The sequence below is a fragment of the Lasioglossum baleicum genome, chromosome 19 (assembly GCF_051020765.1).
Source record: "Lasioglossum baleicum chromosome 19, iyLasBale1, whole genome shotgun sequence".
NCBI lineage: Eukaryota > Metazoa > Arthropoda > Insecta > Hymenoptera > Halictidae > Lasioglossum > Lasioglossum baleicum.
This window is the reverse complement of record NC_134947.1, coordinates 6,456,451-6,471,513: the sequence shown is the minus strand read 5'-3', so window position 1 is coordinate 6,471,513 and position 15,063 is coordinate 6,456,451. Positions and strand designations below refer to the sequence as shown.

At 38.2% G+C, this 15,063-nt stretch overlaps 1 protein-coding gene across 7 annotated transcripts; it reads right to left on the bottom strand.

Moving 5' to 3' along the window:
* Positions 1-767: 767 nt before the first annotated feature.
* Positions 768-14,611, bottom strand: LOC143218272 (uncharacterized). 7 transcript variants are annotated; one of them, XR_013011012.1, is made up of 19 exons: positions 14,009-14,611; positions 12,712-12,846; positions 12,391-12,589; positions 11,838-11,995; positions 11,527-11,759; positions 11,103-11,429; positions 10,882-11,018; positions 10,440-10,750; positions 10,103-10,365; positions 9,746-10,013; positions 7,771-9,444; positions 6,902-7,246; positions 6,562-6,770; positions 6,206-6,487; positions 5,901-6,075; positions 5,024-5,288; positions 4,119-4,941; positions 3,441-3,514; positions 768-3,320 (listed from the first exon to the last, which is right to left on the bottom strand). XR_013011012.1 is itself a non-coding variant. In XM_076443378.1 (18 exons), exons 1-17 carry the CDS (start codon positions 14,141-14,143, stop codon positions 4,157-4,159), a joined length of 5,901 nt encoding a protein of 1,966 aa, XP_076299493.1. In that variant the 5' UTR covers positions 14,144-14,611; the 3' UTR covers positions 768-3,514; positions 4,119-4,156. The 7 variants fall into 7 exon arrangements, 4 of the variants coding, with proteins under 4 accessions (XP_076299493.1, XP_076299494.1, XP_076299495.1 ...); XR_013011013.1 differs by having other exon boundaries at positions 3,441-3,511; XR_013011011.1 differs by having other exon boundaries at positions 3,441-4,941; positions 14,009-14,610.
* Positions 14,612-15,063: the final 452 nt, after the last annotated feature.

The following is a 15,063-nucleotide window of genomic DNA, read 5'->3' as shown; positions in this document are numbered from 1 at the left end:
CGGGATTCTTCCACAATTGTTCGGTTTCTTGAAAGGCGGCCCTACGGACGGTTCCCAGTCACGCATCGACGACTTTTTGAAAAAGCAATTAACCTCGGTTTGATGTCGGCTTAACGCCTGCCGCTACGTCTTAATCGTCCTCCTGGAACCTATACCGTTTCAAAGCGAGAACATCCGAAGGAAGAACTGGAAATCCTCTCTGCTGAAAGGTAACATTACAGTTTACAAAGGATAGAAGCGATATATATACTCTCTGTCCACTTTGTTTTGTTGTGTTATTTCCACTTGAGAACAAATTGGATAATTGGAAATATTTACGCCGAATTACACAGAAAAATATAATATACATACAGAGCGATGCACCTTACACAGGAAATATCTCTGTTGTTTCTAGTAATACAAGAAAATGTTTCCGGCAGGAAATTTTTGGTTCAGTGGGGCAATTATTGTGATGTCACAAGAACGCCTGAAACATTTTCTTGTATGACTAAAAACAACGGAGATATTTTCGGTGTATTTAGGTGCATCACCCTGTATATAAATGTTTCTCTTCGCCCACTTCTTTTTCAAATTACATGATCTGATTCTGAAAATTAAATCACTCAATTTGAATTTCATTTGCAAGTAAAAAGATTAAACAAAAAGTTCGTCAGTATACATATAGAGGTTAGTATAAAGGTAAGAATGAGAAGCATGCAATTTCAGTGGACAGTGTTTCTAATATCAAATAATTGTGATTTTGTAAAAGAATACTTTATTTAAACCTTAATTTGGTTGGATTATAATTATTTCGCCGCAAGCTTAAAATAATAATAATAATAGTAGTAATATACTTTCAATACAGTTTGCTTTAACATGTTTAATCCTTATTTAAAAAACTTACGATTGCTAACTAAACGCATATTTTCATTTGTTCAACACGTACTATTAAATATTTTATCGAACCCGTAAATTCTCAAAACATTCTGAAACTTTGCACACAAGTAGAGTCAGTTGTTGCTAATACAATTCAATTTTTTCGCAATTCATACTTTTCGCAGAAATCAGCCCTCGAAAAAAATTACAATATGTTCTTTTTCGTAAAATTTCTTAAAAACAAAGTTTATAAAAAATTTTTGCACTGTTTGGCAGACACAATAATACCATGCAACTGTCGTTGTAACCTTTTTTAAATATCATTTGTTGTTCTTGAGATATTTCACTTTCACGACAAAGGAAATACTGAAATTTTTTAAGGGCTGATTTCACCCCTTTGGTGCGACAAGTAGCACGAAATAAATAGAGTCGTATTAGGCGTAACTTACTCTACCTGTGTGCAAAGTTCCATAATTTTTTTAATTCACGGGGTCGTTAATTTAATTGCCTTGTTAGATGTACCTCTTTTCATTTTTAAAAGATGGTTTCACGTTCGGGGAAAGTATAAAAGATTGTTGCTAACGTACACTCCCGTCCATGGGTCATTGGATATTTAAAAATTGGATTAAAAATGGTACACAAATATGACCAAAAAATATCCTATATTTTCTAAATTTTCATAATAATCGTCCAGAATTTTTCAATCTCTATTTTCCAACATTTATTCAAATAATATATCTATATATTTAATTTTGATCGAATCAAAATAAAACAATAAAATCAAGCTGGAAGGTTATATTGTTTAAATACCATTTTCTTTAAAGATTAAAGTATAAGTGCCCGGTGATTTATGGACGGGAGTGTACACGTTACTTTTCCTTAAAATGATGAAAAAGGCATAGGGCAGCCGAGTTTGAAATCGTCGAATTTTTAAGCAATGGGATCTCGAAATGAAAAAGTAATAAATTAATCAACTTATAGTCCATTTTTATTTTAATTATTACAAACGTTAAATGCGAATTGCCGTTTTCGTTTCTTACATACTAATGCGTCGGAAAGGAAGCATATGCTCCAATAAATAATAAACGAAACAAGAAGAAAAGTGTCCAATTAATAGAAAGATATATATATATCCATGCATAGCTTAATCGAATAGAATAGAACGTTACACTTGCGTTTTCCTTTGTCTTTCTAACGGACACCGGTTGACGGTCTTAGAATAGCGAAAGTAAATCCTAGCGGAATAAATGTGGCCAAGAAAGAACAAAAAAGAAAGAAAGAAAAAGAAAAGAAAGAAACATGTCACTCTTCAATATGTTAAACTATATAAGTATATAAAGTTGATAAAGCACAGTGGAACGACATCTGTAGAGAAACTGAGTCCATTCGAATTCCATAGAACGAATAAAAGTGTTCGACATATCAGAAATAAATTTATTTTACGGTGTGTGTGTGTGTGTGTAGTTGATCGACACTTTTATTGGAAAATAGAAGCAATTTTCAGTTTCTCCTTGGAACGTTTTTAAACATACAACGATAAAAAAAGGTAATAGAAGGTGGCCTTTCCTTTCTCTCACACAATAATCACGCTTTCCTCATACACGCATACAAATATGTTTTTTGTATTTTCTTGTTGTTGTTGTTGTTTCGCATAGTATAATATAGCTGTACACAATGTTACTTACAGAACTACTATATACACTAAATTGTCTCCGTTCCTTGATCCTCCGGTTTTGAAATTTCTTGCGGCAGATTCAATCGAATCGATATTAATATAATACCGAAATAATAAAAAATATATTATCATTATCATTATTATTACTAATCATAATAGTAACAGAGCTTCAACATATAGATATGTATAACAGTTATAACAAATACAGTATTATATACGTGAAACGAACGTTCAATACTATATGGATACAAAAAGGTTTTGCTTTATAATTTCGTAGAAATCCGTGAAAGTCGCGTTTACTATTATAGCGTTCATTATTCACCTAATATTACGATAATTCTGCATATTGCTATATTTGTACTATTTGCGCTTGGAAATTCATTGATAGAGAAACAAATTTTGGAAAATCAAATATCGATATCGATCGAACAATCTCGAACAATTTCAGGACGAATTCGACCCGCGCTCGTGAAGTCAGAAATTGGTAAAAACTTAGAATAGATCTGTTACGAGCTCTCGGGGGGGGGGGGGGGGTTAGTTCTTTCGTTACATCACATTGACTTTGGTCAATTTTAGTTATACCTCGATCCTTCCTTCCAGACACCCGCATGCTCATACACGAATTTCATCATTTAATCCCAGCTTACCTTATATTAAACTCTCTCGTTAATAGTCCTAGGTATTCCTACTATAAACTTCACATATATTTACAAGTTATCGCAACATCGGTATGCATCTCCATAAATTTTAAGGTACATATCACGTAACAGTGCATCCCTGTTCTCTCTCTCTATACAGAATAAATCAATACAAATCCCGATTAGTTTCAATCAATTTTAAGAATACGTGGGTATTATTTGAAAGAAAGAAAATATTTCAACTTTGCAAGCTAAAATTTTCTACTAATTACCATTTTATTTCAAATAAATATATTTCGTATCGCGTACTTCGCCGACCATCCAATTTAAGCGTTCTTCGATACTACTGAAAACACGTTTTTCAACATTTAATTCTCCAGATCTCATTCTCAACTGTTTTAAATCCTGCTAGATGTACGGGGGCAATATTACGTGGACTCTCTTGAAAATCGCGTAACTTTTTCAGACGCCTTCGGGTCATTCCATGCCAAATCGATCACTTTTTGATTTTCGAGGTTGAAAAAATTATTTTGTAATAGCCCAATCCTTCCCGAATAAAACAAAAAAACATGCAGCTAAATCGGACAAACAGTTCCCGAGATAAAAATTCTTGAGCGAGGCACGTTTTCGTCGAAATGGGCAAAAATTGGAAACTTTGAAGGCCTGCCATTTCTAAAAACATTCGAAACCGGCAAAATGATGACTTATACCCCCCCCCCTAATTTCACATGGACTACAACATATTTCATTTAGAACAAAATCGACGATCGATTTGGCATGGAATGACCCCTTCATAAGAAACGATTTAATAAATATCTTTCTTAGAGCACAAGTCGTTCGGATCAATTTCGAAAAAGTTACGCGATTTTCAAGAGTGTCCATTTAATGTCGTCCCCGGCTGCGTTTCCACGTATTCCCTATTTCTGAAAACAATACAACAACTGTCTCACCTTGCGTTTTCTCACGTTACTTATTCACAATTTGGCACTCATTTCCCCGCATCGTCACTGTCTTCGTCAGTACTGTAAGCAATCGTAGAATAAACGTACGCTTGATTCACGTTCTCAATTCCATCCTCTAATATGTCTTGTTGTATCAGTATTTCATTTCCGTCGGTCACCATTAGTACAGCATTCTCTAAATCATCCAATTGCATGCCTTCTACTTTTTCCTCGTTCTCTTCGTTATCCTCGCTCTCTTCGTTTTCTACATTCTCGCCGTTCTCGTAATTCTGTTCTTGTTCCTCGTTGTCCTCGTTATCTTCGATTTCTTCATTCGACTCATTGTCCTCGTTATCTTCAGTTTCTTCGTACAATTCGCTTCCTTCGCTGTCTTCGTTCACCTCCATTTCGCGACTCTCTTCGTTATCCTCGTTCTGCTCGACTTCCTCGTTTTCTTCGTTGTCCGCCGCTTCTTCGTTACCATCATTCTCCCCGCTGTCTTCATTCTCTTCCATCGAATTGTCATCGTATTCATTTTTCGCGTCTTCGTACTCCTCCTCGCTTCGATTTATAAATGCTTCAGATTCGAAATCCAACGATTCATTGTTAGACAAACCTTTGTCGTAGAAATTCACCGATTTCGGAGAGGATTGATTTTGAATTTCCGCCAAGTTACACATTCCCATTTCTTTGCTCGCCATCGTCCCGAGTGAACCAAGTTTCCGGCCAGCCGACGGTTCTCCAGACATATTTCCAGCTAGGAGAGGTATCATAGGGCTAAGCACAGGAGGACCGTAATCGTCGGACAAATCGACGTCGTTCTTCTCTGTTTCTGAAACATTTCAATATTCATTCACATTTTCGATTTTCGTTGCACGCGCGAAATTGTTACGATTAACTGTTTACTTCATTACCTTTGGATTCCTGAAGACCTTCCAAAGCAAAGTGCTGCATATTCTTATCGATTTCTAGATTACCCAATTCTTCGGAATCATCATCGGTATCTGAATTGTACGTAATTTCTCCTGTGGCTCTGGATTCTCCTTCGGAATCATTGTCTTCTTCTACCTCCGTGCTACTACCGCTATCTGATTCCGCTGAATCTGCCTCTTCCGCCTCAGACTCGAAGTCCCCTTCTTCCACTTCTTCTATCATAGCATCGTCCGTTATCAGGCTTCCCTGTTACACGGAAAGTTAATTATCATTACCGTATATCACACATGAACACCCTTTAAAAACTAATAGTCGCTTTTTCAGAATTGAACCGAACCACTCGAGTTTTTTCAGATTTTAGAAGGATTAGTTTACCGAAACTACGAATATCGAAGCTTCGAAATCTTCGACCTTCAAAGGAAAGTAATAGCCCTAATATAAACAGTCGAATTTCAAAAAAATTGCAGTCGAATTTCAGGGGGCGAATTTCACCCGGCTATTTTCTTTTTCATAATTAGTGAACATTGAGCGCGGATATCTCGGAAACTATGCGAGATAGCAAAAAACTGAATCCAATCAATCTTGTGGCACATTTCGTCAGCTTTAATTTTGTATAGAATGGTCTTATCGCTAGGACGCATAGTTTCCGAGATATAAGCGAAAAACCAAAAAAGGGGACCTTCTACGTGCCCCCCTGACTTTTAGTATGTTTATCTCCTAACTAGTCTCAAAGTTAAAAATTGTGTTCCTTCCATTTCCCTCTACACCCCCCTTATGAGCATTCATTGACTGGACTATTAGCTTTTAAATGGCCGCTCACTTAATTATCTCCCAGTATAAGAAAGCACAAGCACATACTTCTGGCTTCTTCTCGTTCTTCAAATGCTCCTCTTCTGTTTTTCCAGTACACGTATTAGAATGATCAGTTTCATCAGTAATATTCTTATAGCATTTCGGACATGTGGTGCCATTGCTCGAGTGTCCGATATGAATGCTCGTGTGTAACAACAACTTACTGCGTGCATTGTGATACCTGTTACAGAAAACACGTGCATTCAGAATTATTAAGAACGAACCTACTGATTTTCCACAGCGAGTTGCAAGATCGTTAGAAATTCCTGCTATACAAACGAAATTGAAAAAGTTCTGCGCTTCGTCAATACCTGCCACAAGTTTTACATGTGAAATTGTTTCCTTCGCAAGAAAGGATCGCAGCGTGCGCAGCTTTCAAATGTTCTGCTAAATCATCGTAGTCCTTGCAGAGTTTCAGACACACTCCGCAGGTGACCGCAGCTTCTGCTCGATGGAAGCGAATCAAATGTTGCCATAAATGTTTCTTCGCTGGCCACTGTTTTCCACAGACCTCGCAAGCACATTCCGTGTTCGTTGATTCGTCGTACACTTTTCTCGAATCTTTCCGCGAATATTTCATCGACGATTTCACCCTAAAATTTTACGTCGATGGGTGAAACAGAATACAAATAGAAAGAAATACGATTCGTTCGACTGTAATATTTACCTCTGAGATAGCGGCATCAGATTCGGAAGAGGTCTTTGACCTGACAATTGAAGATTTATGTCTTCGAATAGATTAAAGTCGGGGATATTCAAGTTCGATGTGCTTTCTTCTTTCTTGATTTGATTATTATTTTTCAAAATTTCTTCCTGGTTATCAAGCACACCTTCTTGATTATCCAACATGTCGTTCTGCGAAGACGAAAGTTCCTCCTATATTAAAAGAGTCCGTAGATTAATAGGAACATCTACAACTGTTATACAAGGTGAGTCTCGTAACATGACGACTTCAGACGAGACTCACTCTGTATAATATATAAGTTAAGAGATTAAGAAAATCTTACTTCTTTTCGCAAAGCGTTTCTCCTGCAAGTTCCAATATGATTCCAATACAACGTCTTTGTGCAAAATTGTTTTTTACAATTCTTACAGGCGAAACTTAGTTTTCCGCGGCTTCTTCTTTGTTCTTCCTGCTTCAGTCTCTTGAACATTCTTTCCGGATCTGTGTTATGCATGTTGCGATAGTGCATCGAAAGGGCGTCGCTGTTCACAAACATCTCGGGACACATTTCACAGTCGAATGTATCAGTCAACGATCTTCTTCTTTTCGAATCGCTGGAATCCTCGTCGCACAGATCTACGTCGTACTCCAAATCGTCTGGTTCTTCTTTCACAATGATGTCGGGAGACTACGAAATAAACAATAATTTAATCAGACCCAATATTATATTTATTGATAGACTGCGGATCTTTATGTGAAATAGAAATTCTCCATCGTAAGAAATGGAAGTTTTCGAAATTCTTCTAATATCTGTACACAGGCTGTTATAATTATATATATATATTTATCGATTGTAATAAAATAATATAAAATATATTGGATATAAAAATATCCATTTGCAAAACTTCTTTATTTTTCAGTATCTTTTTTATTTTTTAAAATGATACTGAACACGATGTGATTGAATAATAAATAGTAGAACCACGGGATCTAAGAAACAGCGCGAGCCCGAGAGTTTTCCTTAGATCAAGACTTTACTAATATTCGTCTAGATATAATTCCTCGAGCCTTTCTACTGTTTCAAATTGTTTTTAATTTAAGGTGAATTTTGCGGTCCATGTTCGTAACAAATCTATAGCGGTCGCGAAATATAATTTCGAAACACCCTGTACACTTTCGCAGTCTACTTTATCACGTAACGTATCAAATTACCTCAATTTCATAATCGTCATGTTTCGATCCGATGTCCAACCTGTATTCGAACGCCGCGAGTTGATCTTTCGGAACGTTATGCACCGTTTCGTAATGATCTCTGATAGCGGAGTCTTCTGTGAAAACAGCTAAACATTGTTTACAGGTCCGGAATACCTTGCCATGGCATTTCTTAGTATGGTCGAAAGCTTTCCATTTCGAAGCGTATTGTTTGCCGCATACTTGACAGGTATTAGGTTTCGAAAGAACACTGGAGTGAACTTCCTCTACATGACCCTTGAGCTCCTTCGGATCTTTCATCGGGATTAAACACACTCCGCAAGACACTCCGATCTCGTTACGATGAAGAGACAGCACGTGCATCTTCAATTTCAGTTTATTCTCGACAGTGTCGCCGCAGAAATCGCAAACGTTAGGATTCGTGTGATATCTGTGATCCTTCTTATGCGATTCCAGATCTTCCTTTGTCCTGAACAACTTTTTACAAGCTCCGAAATTACAAGTCAAATCCGGATGATCCATATGCTTCACTCTGTTGTGCGTCATAATTCCTAATTTCGAGGTGATCGTTTCATTGCAGAGATGACAAGTGTACGTGCTATGATGATTCTCTATATGCTTCTGTAAGCTAGCTCGGTCCTTGAAGATTCTTTCGCAAGCTCTGCAACGAGTAAGCAACGCGCCAGGGTCCTTCCTGTAATTCTGACATCCTTTCATGTGTCTACGCAACAGGTATCGCTTGTGAAATCCTTTGTTACATTTCTCGCAATAATGTAGAATAACCTCGTCGGTTTTAAATTGCCTAGTGTCTTTTCCGTCTTTCCTAGAATCAGGTTCGTACCTGTGAATTTTCGAGATATGGGTAGCCAAATGATCTTTCGACGCGCTAGTTTTCAAGCAGTAAGGGCATGTAACGTCCTCGTGACCTTTGTGGACTCTGTTAACATGTTTCCATAGGTGTGACGTTCTTCCGTAACACTTATTACAGAGATCGCAAGGGAAAAGGCCATGGACAATTCGTCTATGATTACACAACTTCTCTAAACTGGCGAACTTCAAGTCTGTACAATGTTCACAACTCAATTCAGTTTCCCTGACTCGCCCGTCCGGTTTGTTCTCGTTACTTTCAACCCCGTTGTCGCAGGTTTCCTCGAAACCGTGGATCTTTCGATGCCTAGACATTTTCGATTTGTTCGAGTACGGTCTTCCGCATATATCACAACTGAAATCACCGTTCGTTAATGGCCAATGTTTCGATTTCACGTGGCTACTTAATTGTAACACGTTCGGGAAAACCTTCAGGCAAACACCGCAAATTAATGGAACGGTATCCGAATGAACGCCCATAACGTGCTTCCAATAATCCACTCTGCTGCCCCAAAGTTTACCACAGATCTCGCACGTGTTCGGCGAGGGGCCTTGAATCGCATGATGTTGAACGTGATCGTTCCTAAGTGACTTCGTAGCGAAAATCTTACCACAGTCGTCGCGATCACATTTTATCGCTGGCTCGTTCGCATGGGACGAGCTTACGTGTAACCAACGTTCCCATTTACTGGGATGCGAACTGCCACAGAGTTCGCAAACAAAGAACAAGTGGTATTGAGCTCTGTTACCACCACCGTTTAAATTCGACTGATTTAAGGAGTCTCCTGCCAGCATTGGCTGCTCGGACTGTAAAGGTACAGAAATTCCACATGAGTCATACCGTGTCGAATAGATTACTTTTTCACGTCATCATCAACGATTTTGTTCCGAGTGAAATATGTTGTAGCCCATGTGAAATTAGGGGTTTAAGGGGCTAGTCTCGTTTCCAGGATTGCAAGGGTGCAAATGATGACTTGAAATTCCCCTAATTTGACGTGGACTACAACATATTTCATACAGGAACTAAATTGATTTGGTATGGAATAATGAATATGGAATAAATATCGTAGAGCTAAATGTACAAAAATGTATATTTCGAAATACTCACTCTGTGCGCATTTCTCTGATGCCGTATCAAATGGTCTTCGTTGGGGAATGACTTGTAACAAATGTAACAGTCTACTTTGTCTCCTTCCTCCTCGTAGTCGAGCATCGTTTCCGTAGTTTCGTTGCCATTGATATTCTCCCCGTAATAGTTACTGTTCAATTGCACGAACGTTGCTGGATCATAATTTGGATCTACGTTATGTATGGATACGTGTGCGATTAATTTCTTTCTAGAGTCATGCTGTCTGCCACAAATTGTACAGCTGTACCTATCAACAATGACAATGAAATTCAAATGTAGATAAATTCAATTATACACATTCTCTCCAAGATACAGGTGCAGTTAATTTGTAAGTACCTTCTTTGTTCAGAGAGCAACAATTTCGATCCACCATGATACATATTCACGTGATTCAAAAGTTGTGTATTGTCCGCACAGATTTTCAAACAAACACCGCACGCGAACGCTGCGAATTCTTTGTGCGTGGCTCGAATGTGAAGCCAAAGCGAGGCGCGATCATTAAAATCGCGGGTACAGATTTCGCAAACAAATACAGTTTCAATTTCAATAAGATTCTCCTGTCCGCTCTCGTGATCGTCCTCTTCGTTTTCAGCATTCATCTTGAATTTTCGAGAAATACAATTAAACACATCAAACAGACGAATATCAAAATTGAACTCCGAGAACAACGTACCTCCGGGGATAACGGGAATTCTGCAATTTTCCGTTCGTAGTCGAGATCCATCGATTCATTCCAATGCCGTGAAAGAATCTTCTTTAAACATTTATCGCTTTCTACAATAGGATACGGATCAACGCCGTGTAACGTTTGAATGTGTCTGCTCAAGGAAGACTTGAGAACGAAATCTTTTTTGCATAGAATACAGATGTACGGCTTATCAGCGTCATGAATCGCTTCGTGTTCTTTCAAGCTTTCGACCGAGGTGAAAAATTGAGGACACGACTCGCAGTACCATTTCTTATCGCTCTGAACATCTGTATTTTCTGTTAAACAAAACGATCGTGAATGTTTCTCGAGTTACTCGACATCCTTCGTACAGCATTCAGCATGACTTACAGTCGGACATTACAGCAATACAAATCTTACTGATTCATAGTCGTATTTCGATAATTACCTGTTTTTGGCAGTTTTTTTGGTTTACAATTTGTCGTAAGTTTGTCTTCGAAGTCCCGTTTGAGACTATCGCCTTTCATCAGTGCTTGCTTCAAGATCGTTAATTGAGGATTCTTAGCTAATTTTGCTTCCGCAGTTCTGAATAAGAAATATGGAAACAATAGACGACAACGAAACAGATGACACGAGTAAAAACAACTGATTGTACAATTTCAACTCTACCTGTAATCTTTGCTATCTTCATCGCTACCAATGCTTGATCCTTCGCAACTGTCTACAATTTTAGTATCCTTGTTCTCGCTCTTGGGCAAAATGTCGGATCGTTGCTCTCCGATGCAGACTCTGCCATGGAGATTTAGTTCCACGGCGTCCGTGCAAATCTTTCCGCAAACATTACACTGGCATCTGTTCTCTGGTCGGTAGGTATTGTTCACAGGAACCTCCAAGGGCGCTGGAAGACCAGCGTGACGTGATTTTATATGTTCTTCCAAGTTTGTTCGAGTCGAGTAGATCCGGGAACAATAACCACATGTCACTGCCGGGTGGCCTCTATAACGATGAAGAGATAAGTGTAAAAATATGAGAGATATAAGGCTAGGTCGGTATAGAAAATGATTAAGGGTCTAAACGAGTCGTAACAACAAACCTGTGAGATGTTGAGACATGACCCCAACGATGCTTCGCGGTTGAATAAGATTTGTGGCAAAGATCGCACTGATAGGGCCTCTTATAGGAAGTGTGATCGTCCGTAAGAACTTTCTCGCCGATTACATCACCAGCCCCGACATGAATACGCGCGTGCAAAGATAAATGACCCTTTGAACTGAATGCTTTATTGCACAAAGAACAAACATAAACTTCGTGTTGTTGAGATGTATGCTGCAGTAATAAAAATCATTGTTTACGATTACCAGTCATTATTATAGCGGAAAGTTCTTTCCAAATTTAGTAACGGACCTCTGGAATATTATTAGAATGTTCTTGATGTTTCGACTCTGTGTCTTCTGGCTCTTCGGCGACTATCGAAGTCATCTCCAAAAAGTCGCTCGGATTCGTTTCCATATCCATTTCATACTCTTCCGAACGATGATCCTCGGATTCGTCCACTATAGTCGCTTTAGTAAAACAGTAATAATATTGTTTATTTGCTATTTATGCTCGACAAATAATTAGAAGCATATCTCGCTGATCGAGCTGAAAGCTACCCCGAAGATCGAATTCGAGAAGTGCGTGATATCTAGAATGCGGATCTTTACGCGAAATAAACATTTTCTGTCTGAATTTTGCAACAAACCAGAGTAAAACAGAAAGGTTTTTTCGTTTTTTAAATATATTTAACAGGCTGAAAAAATAATACAACAGAACTTTGACATTCTTTTAATGGTTTCGCTGTTTTAGATCGCACCTGCTCATTTTTGTTGTAAATGCACAAAACCCGCAGGTCTAGTAGGAGACTATTTCAAAGGGGATAACATTCGCGTAGACTAGAATAACTAAAATTTTTTAATACCTTCATCCGTGCCGCTGTTATCGACAAGTTCTTCGGACTCGTGATCTGCTTCCTCGTCGGAATTTAATCTAGGCGGTGTGCCTAAGGCAGCGTTAGGATTCACAATAGGGGCTTCCGGGATCAACATCGGTATGTTGTCTTTTCGCTTCGAGAGCTCTGAGTCGTCGCAGCATCTCAAGGTGGTCATGATACCTTCGACCTAAATAAAAGTGAACGATTAGATTTTTCGTCTCGCCTCTCGACTTTCTACTTTATTGGCTGACGTTACGCATCTTCCCGTTATTACGTATCGATCGTTTCATAGAATATCATAAATTTTACTTTTTCCGACGGTGGTAAACATCTTTCCAAGAGGGCCACCGCATTGACGCATGCTGTTCTAAAATCATAGAAATTTTCCAAATTGTACATGCATCGGTAACACAGGCATTTTGGTAGTCGATCATCTTCTGCAATCTGTAATTAAAGATTCGTACGTTAATGATAACGATAAACAAAGGCACGATTAACATGTAATCGCTATATACATAAATAAATATTATACCCCTACAAAAGCTTTTATACAATTTATCTATTTAACAGCGATGTAACTTATACAGTTTAATCCTCGATAATAAAGTAAATTGCACAGAGAAAGAACGCGTTACTGATCTGCAAAGTTTAAATGAATGCAACGAATATCAAAACAAACGAAAGGAAAACATTTCAACAGTAAACATATTAACCCTGAGCACTCGAATGAGATGCCACTAAAAATTGCTGTAGCATTATTCACAGTATTGTTTACATTATTAAATACGTCGGTATCTAATCAATTACTAAACATTTAGGTGTTGTATGAGGTATTATATCAATTTCATATCAATAAAATTTAAAAAATCATAGGGAATGGAAATATTCTAGCTAGGAAGAAATGTTTAATTTTCGAGTTAAAATAGCTCCGAGTGCAGAGGGTTAAATATTCATCTACAATCGAAAGCTATTGCAATATTATCTATTTAGCAGCGACGTAACTTATACGGCAAAATTGGAGAATTACTTTCACGCGAAATGCGATAGAAAACGTAAATTGCACATAGAAAGAACGCGTTAGGAAGACGAAACACATTAAATAGTACGCAACATTTGGATGCAACGACTATCAAAACAAATGAAAGAAGAACATATAAACATGAGAAAATAATTTTGAATATTACATTTGAGGGAGTATTTTGATAATCTGACAGCGATACGTTCGGAATTATTGAGCAGACTAGCACACGAGTAAATTATCGTAAAATTGTAATCGAGAAAAATTTCTAAATAAAATTCGATTATCAAAACTGTCTCGTCTCGTTTCGCGACGAACGTAATAATAAAGAATGAGAATGAGCAATCCGGAGATAATGATGAAGTGGCTTCGGTGTTTGAGAAGATTAGAACAAAGGATAAAATCAAGAACGATATATCGAAAGGGTAAATGTTATTGTCAGAAAGAAATAAGAATGCGAACGAACTGAAATGCAGTTTGATCGAGAAGGGAGGATTAATTAAGTTGGAAGGTATAAGCTGACACGAAGTGAAAGGGAGTCCGACAGCGGAGACGCGTGTTGTGTCGTGTAGAAGGACGATGACGAACCTTAAACGGTAGACAAGCTTGTATCTTGTCAACAAGCTGTCTATTCTTGCCCTCTTGACCGAAGATGTCCATCTTGACGGCGTCGTAGGATGCGCAAAGTCTGCAGAGCTCCTGATAGCGTTCCCTGGGCTCCATCGTCGGCGTGGCCACGAAGAGGATCACGATACTGGCCCGAGGAAGTTGGATTATCCGAATTTCCTCGTGGCAGTGTAGAAAAAGGCTCCTCTGGCCCGGACTCGGCCTTCTTCTTCTTCTTCCTCGGATCACATCCTTCGGAGCGGGGATCCGCGGCTCGCTGCGACACCGCGCGGCTTCCGTTTACGGGTTACTTCCTGGCGATTTTCACGACAGTTAAGGCCCCGGGCGCCGCCATCTTGTACACAGACACTTGTTCCGTCGGTCCTGTCGAGTACGACCTCCTCCATGTCGCTAACTATCTCGTGCTTCGTTCGAGATATCCGCTGATTTTTCAACACTTTACCAAACCGCGAATTGTATTTTGGCTTTGTATAAGGCCCAGTTCATATTCAATTCATTTCAACAGATTCATTCGGCATTCTCAATGTACGTGATATTTAGGCGAATAATAATCTGATTGGCTCGTGTCCATTTTGTAACTGACGTTCTTTTATTGGCGTTACCATAGCCTAAATACTCTATTTACTATGATTGTTTTTTCTGAGAAAATTTATTAGACAAATAGACATAATTTATACGTCGGTATCTAATCAATTACTAAACATTTAGGTATTGTATGAGGTATTATACCAATTTCATATATCAATCAAATTTCAAAAATCATAGGGAATAGAAATATTTTAAATAGCTCCGAGTGCAAAAATAATACAACAGTATTTTCAAATTCTCTTCGAATGTTTTATTACTAGACTGCGGATGTCTAATTTTCAATTTTTCTAGGCAAATTTTCAGAACGTGGAATCATGCGAAATAAATAAAAATCGTTCTAAATTCTGTGTAATTTTATTTCCTAAATAGCATTTTTTGAACATTTTGGAAGCCATCAACGCATATAAAGATCCGCAGTCTATAGTTTT

Excerpts from the sequence above, each read along its gene's own strand:
- LOC143218272 (XM_076443378.1), bottom strand. The coding sequence starts at position 14,143 with ATGGAGCCCAGGGAACGCTATCAGGAGCTCTGCAGACTTTGCGCATCC. Across the intron at positions 12,847-14,008 it reads AAGCTTGTCTACCGTTTAAG|ATTGCAGAAGATGATCGACT; the intron begins GTTCGTCATCGT and ends CTTTAATTACAG. Across the intron at positions 10,366-10,439 it reads AATTCCCGTTATCCCCGGAG|ATGAATGCTGAAAACGAAGA; the intron begins GTACGTTGTTCT and ends CGAAAATTCAAG.